Genomic DNA, 6,599 nt, shown 5'->3' on the forward strand with positions numbered 1-6,599 from the left:
TACACTCGGATATCTGAGCTTCACCGTGAAAACATAATCGGACATTTGATATTTGATTGAATTTTATTGTTTTGCCTTTGGGGTGGCACCTGGGGTGGCCAGTCTGGTTGGGGGGGTGGCCTGTGCCCCCCCAGGCCACCCCGCTGGACACGCCACTGCAACCGGTCATTCAATTTGTTTGTCCCTAAGGATGTGTGGTTGATGCCAGTTGCCAACCGGTCTCTAGGCCTTTTTGTCAGAACCCTTAGGACGAAAAATTCAATTTAAACAAACAAATAAGACTATACTTATCAACATGCATCCAAGAAAGTGTCATGATCTGCAGCAGCAGATTGAGTGGAGCAGCGAGAGGACCCAAATGCAGATGCATGGAGACTGGAGTTAACAGAAGGCGAGCCGTTTATTCAGGCTGACAGGCAAAACAGTATAAAAATAAGAAAATCAGACTGAATGACGAACTAATCAAGAAACACTGAACTGGGAAAACACTGGGACCCCTGGACCACCAGGATCATAGCTGTAGATGAACAGACTCACTGACAAAAAAACAGAGGAAAATAGAGACAATATATACACTGATGAGTGATCAGGAAGATCAGGGAACACATTTGAACACAGCGGGAACAAATTGGTCATAATGAGACAGAGGAAGCAAAACTGAACATAACACACAAGAGACAAAAACTGTCAAAATAAAACAGGAAGTAGCACGAACACCGAGATGCAGACCAGGACATGCAAACTTGACACTAAGATGAGGTTAAACAAACATGCAAACACACGACCGACTCAAGAGAAAAAGGATGAAACACCCAAGAGACGAACATGAGAACAGGTAACGAGACAGAACACAGAGACATGACTGAGACGAAGAAGAGAGAGAGCGAAAGAGAAAGAAACAGAGATGTAAATAAACATGGAGACAAGACTGACTTCCACAGGAGACACTAAGGACAGGACATGAGGAAAGGAAAACCTAAAGGAAACTAAACAACCTAAAATCATCTGAACCACAACAGATGATAGTACAATCAGAAAACTCAAAAGCACAAGAAAACTAAACTAGTAAATGTAACTCATTCTTTGAGATCAACAACAATAACCAAAAAAGATTAATAAACACTTCATAAACCAGAACCATGCCAGAAAATAAACTGCAACAACCTGCAAAGATAAAATGTTACTGAGACTTTTGAGACCAGCACTTGAGTAAATATGAACTTTGGTACCTACAAATGTACCCAGCTGTTCAAAGAAAACAGACACAAAACTTTTGTGTGTGTGTAACTAATTATCACCTTTAAACATCTACATTAAACAGCTACAGCTTTTCAGTCATCTGAACCCATATTCTCAAAATAGTCCTCTCATAGTTCTCTATAGTAACATTAAATTCTCATACTTGGTGTCTGCTTTTTTAAATTGTATGCACCCTATATCACTGTCTAAAGTAAATTTAGTAATAGATTAAACTGTCTGAACTCTGCTTTGTTACCATTATCAAACTGTAAGGAAGCTGAACACGTAAGTATAATGAAATTGAAAACTTTCTGATCTTAAATAAAATTTAAAGGAAGTTCACATATGTAGGTAAACCGTGTTGATAAACTAAGCCATGTCAGTCTGTGTCTTGTCTGTTTGTTCCTCTCTTTTCCTGCAGCATCCTCTCATCTGCCCTCTGCTCACACATCTTGTTCTTCTGAGGCAGTCAGCAGATCTAATTACACTTGATTATATGATTAACTCAAACACAGTTTCAGTTTATTTTATGCATATAAAATTAACCTTGTAAAATTCCAGCAAAATAGCTTCAGACCTGCCTTTGACATCACTACTTAAAGAGAACGAAAAGGGAGATGATAACCTAGAATACAACATAATGAAGATCAAAAATACAGTCGTCACCAGCAGGGAAAAAATACGAACTGAACTAACATGGGAGGAACACAGTATGACACAACAAAGGAATACAGGCACGTTCGTGTATTTCCACTATGAGACAGCTGAAACTATTCAAGATGACAAGGGGAAGTGAAACTAAAGGCACACGAGACAACAAAGAATCAAACTAAAACTGGAAGTAACTGGCTGAAAACAAAGACAAAGGACCTCATGATGGAATCAAACCCGCACTGCTGCATTAGGTTCAGAGGTTGTGGTTTCACGTTTAAGTGCTGAACTAAACCAGCTACACTATAGAGCCATTAAACTACAATGCTCTTTATCAGCCAGATGTGTGATTAGCTCTCGTACCATGTTAGCCATCCTGACTTTACAACACAGTGAATGTGGTATGCTTGTCAGTTGATTTTTGTGTTAATGTAGGATCTGATTTAGTGCAATAAAATTCCCATTATTCATTCCCAGATGAAAATCTCTGCATTTTATTTTATTTCTGAGGTCCAGTCTCCTGCCTTTACACAATCCTAGACTCACTGCAGAGAAACCAGATGATGCTAGGACAGAAACGATCGAAATAATCTAATGAGCTTACACTTTCCAAACCAGGGTATCTGTTACTATCCTTTCTTCTTCAGTAGCATTTGAGGCCTTACTGATTCAAAGAAATGATGCAGCAGTTTTTAGGAGCAGATGCAGCAGACGCAGCAGAGACAGCATTCAGCTATCAGGGGGAGCAGATGAGTTAAAAGCAGAACAAGTGTCAGATACAGTGGAACCCCGACTTACGAATACCCCATTTAACGGAAAATTCAAGTTACAAAGGCACTTAACGGCAATATTTCTTCCCGTGTTACGGCAAAATGCCCGCCTAACGAAAATCTGCTGGCTCTGATTGGCTGAGCCCAGAATGCCTACAATGCTCACAATGCCTTCCGAATCATGTGACAACCCCCCTTGGCTTTCATACTTGCGCTTTGCTGTTCCACTTGAACGACGTATTGTTGTTGCAGTTAGCAATTAGCCTATAGCCTATCGTTCACTCAAAAGACACGATGGGTGCTTCGACTTACAAAAATTTTCAACTTACGAAAGAGCTTCGGGAATGAATTAATTTCGTAAGTCGGGGTTCCACTGTATCAGTGAGGAGGAGAAGCTCAACAACAACCTGAGTGTTCAGCTGTTCGTCAATGTTTTCACTGAGCAGCCACAGAGTTTTTGTCCTAACCCACCACAGTAATGACCACTTTTTCATTTGCATGCAGAGACTATATCGTATTCCAAATTTTGATAATTACACAAAGTCTGATTATGTTTTTCACCATTACTATGAGTCAGGCATTTAAATCTGCCAAATGGTCACATTTTAAAGACAGTGATTTCAGTGATGCATTAAAGATTGTGCAAGAACTGCATGATCCTAAGAGCATCACTTGTTTTTCTCCAATAAAACTATATTGCAGCTTTTATGTAAGGCAACATTTTATACAGCACAACATCAGATCCACATCTATAGAAAATATGAATTTCTGATTGACCATTTAGTGCAAAATCTCTCGTCTCCAAGAGTTAACTAGACATGAATTTCATCTGCAAATGTTGCCGACCTCAAGACAGGATAAACTATCTGCATGCTGGAAAATTTAGCTCTTTTTTTTGTGATCCATATTAGAATATTTTCATTTGTTCAAGCCAAAGACATAGAACCAAGCATTTCATCTTTTTGCTTTCAGGAAGTCATCATGCCATTTTTAAGTGTGCATAGAAGCCTGCAGTTTTGTATGATGAAACCAGTGCTCCTCCATGTTAAAAGGAGACCGTTGAGGTTCCTCATCCATCTGTTCAGGGTGATTTCCAGACATTCAGCTGGAATATCCCATTGTAAATAAAGAACCCATAAGCCTAGGAATGCCTTGGGATCCTCTATGGATAACTGGAAGATGATGGATGGATGACTGGAAACTCACTGCTTCAAAAGAAAAAATAACTCACTTTAACTTAAGAGAGGCAAGTTACACTAACTTTATAGTTTTGAGTGACCATTACTTAAGGATGAAAACTTAAGTATCAAAGTGGTCTGTTAGTAGCCAAACCCTAACACAAATAATTATACCAGCACTATTATATTAAGAATTTTTGTTAAACGTTAACAGTCCCCATTAATCTTTGTGCTTCCAGTGAAAAAGTTTACTTTGCTTAGAAAAACCAAGCAGAAATGATTAATACAAAAGAATGCACAATAACACACTGCGAGTCTAATACACTTGTTTGTCCTGAAACAGATTGCAAAGAGGACTTGCAGAAGTTGTGTGCGTGCGTGTGTGTGTGTGTGTGTGTGTGTGTGTGACCTATATCACACAGGGAAACATTTGTGCATAGTCATAGTGTCAAGAGTTCATGACACATTTAAGACAAAACAGTCTTTTCAAAAATCAAACCAAATGTTAAAAGCAAACAAATGATGAATAAATAAATGAATAAAATACTTCCCTCAGCTGGGATACAAGATTAGTACCAACGTGTTTACTGTTAATTTGAACATAGACAAACGTTCCAGATACTTTAAATTTGCTCAGAGTAACAAGTTATCCAAGCTTTACATCGGCTGAGACATAAAATATTTTTGTCCATAAAAGTCCAAAAGTCTTTTTTTGCTGAACACTCGAGCAGAATGGCAAAATGCTGTGGTCCTTGGTATTTCTATGTTTTATGTGTTGCAGTCCTGTTAACAGGAGTGAATACGGACTTCAGTCATTACAATCGTTTTAGTGCCTAACAGCCCTCGGTGTATAAATAGCCCTGCTGTCCCTTCAGTCTTGGGCAAAGTGTGTGTTGTGCCTTGGTTATTTCTGGATTTGAGTTTTGTATTTGCTTTTTGGGGCTTTAAATGAATCCTTCATGAACTGGTTTTATTATTTTTAAGTGTGCCTCCAGTGTCCTGAAATTAGATCGAAACTTCTGTACTCCACACCATTTTGGCACAAAGTACAGAAATGCACTAACAGATTTGAAGTCAGGTTACATCTGAATGCTCTGCAGCTAAACATCAAGCTCTTTGAAATGACCTGTAGGCACATAGAAAAGTGTGATCCAAAAGAGATCCATGGAAAACTCTACACATCTTGAATCTACATTAATTAATTTTCAAATAATACAAATGTTTCAGAATAATAGGACAGAATAATAATTATGGTAATGGTTACCAATTCCAAACCTTAGCATGCTACTTAGCATATGCTAATCACAACTAAACAACGTTTACAGACGATACAGGACGAAATGTTGCTGGTATTTGGTTATAAACCTGAGGCCTGTGGAAGTAAAATGCTCTCTACTTTAACTTAAAATTGAAGTTTCAGATTTCTGTTCAGGTTTCAGGCTCAGGGTTCAGTTCCTCTACTTAAAGATAACAGCTAACAGTAACAACATTAGCATACAAGCCTTTAGTAGGTATAATGTTTACCAAAGTTTTTTAACTTGTTAGAAGGTAAGCTAGAATTTGCTCAATAAATTAAACCAATTTATTGGACAGTTGAAATGTTGCAGTGATCTATTATAATTCATCCTAAGGGGGGAAGTGAATGAGTGGATTAAATTTCAAGACTATCAGGCCAACGGCTATCACGACAGATCACTCATAACCACAAATGGCAATTTCATGGGAGCACAAAAGAGACAGTCAGACATTTGTCATGTACAAGAATAACTTCTTTGTTTTATGTAGACCATGACTGTGTGAAATCTCAGTTCATTTAACAAGATTTCTTTTTTTTATCAGGTTACCTAAATATAAGAACCTGGATGTTACTTTAAATTGAAGTGTAAACTGAAGCTGCAATTGAAGCCGAGCGAGGAAGCGCCTCATAAGATAAACTCTGCTGAAAGACTGCAGGTATCTATAAACACAGAAGTGCTTTACTGGAAACACAGTCGGCATACTTTCTGGACTGCTTTAACTCTTCATGTTGCTCACATCCTCATCTCCTCTCTCTCCCTCTTCCTCTAGGTCTGTCTCTTTTTCCTGTAAGCTCTTCTTTCTCTGCCCCACCCCATGAAAGATAATCAGAGGTCACTTTCAAATAACAACTTCTCAGCTGTTTTTTTTCCTTTCAGGCCCCCTGAACAAGCCGTCCGTACCTTCATAGGTGACGCTGCAGTAGGCATCACTGATGTCATCGTCCGGCGTTTGCAACCGCTCTGCACACAGAATGAACACGCGTAGCATGGCTCACACACACAGCTGTCAAATCCGAGCAAGAAGCACACTGTGATCCATATGAGGGTGACAATATAGAAAACGTATCCTTAAAATAAAAAGAGATCCATGGCAGTGAAAGAGAGAGGGCGAAATGAGAATAAGAGACACGAGTCAGAACTGAGAGAGCGAGTGGTCTATCTGCAGCTCTCAGCTGTCTCCCTCACTCCCCACAGACGCGAGACAAACGTAGCACAGACCATAGTGCACTATAGCTGACTTAGGCCACACACACACACACACACACACACACACACACACACACACACACACACACACACACACAAGCCTGTTCAGCTATCTTAGTGAGGACCTTCATTGACATAATGCTTTCCCTAGCCCCTTACCTTAAACCTAACCATAACCTAATTGTAACCCTGACACTAAAACGACATTTTGAGCCTCAAAAAGGCCTTCAAACTTGTGAGGACCGGTGAGTGTGTCC

The 6,599-nt window shown here is 39.3% G+C and overlaps 1 protein-coding gene across 4 annotated transcripts in view; it reads right to left on the reverse strand.

Annotated features, from left to right (window-relative positions):
- Positions 1–6,346, reverse strand: part of dysf (dysferlin, limb girdle muscular dystrophy 2B (autosomal recessive)) — a 102,036-nt gene extending 95,690 nt beyond the window's left edge. For all 4 annotated transcript variants that reach the window (XM_042215644.1, XM_042215645.1, XM_042215646.1 and 1 more), the window contains exon 1: positions 6,037–6,346. In XM_042215644.1, coding sequence (XP_042071578.1) covers positions 6,037–6,124 — 88 coding nt within the window. In that variant the 5' untranslated portion in view covers positions 6,125–6,346. The remainder of the gene's footprint in view (positions 1–6,036) is intronic.
- Positions 6,347–6,599: the final 253 nt, after the last annotated feature.

This window comes from Haplochromis burtoni, unplaced genomic scaffold (genome assembly GCF_018398535.1).
Source record: "Haplochromis burtoni strain Fernald_Lab_line unplaced genomic scaffold, NCSU_Asbu1 Contig_781, whole genome shotgun sequence".
Classification (NCBI taxonomy): domain Eukaryota; kingdom Metazoa; phylum Chordata; class Actinopteri; order Cichliformes; family Cichlidae; genus Haplochromis; species Haplochromis burtoni.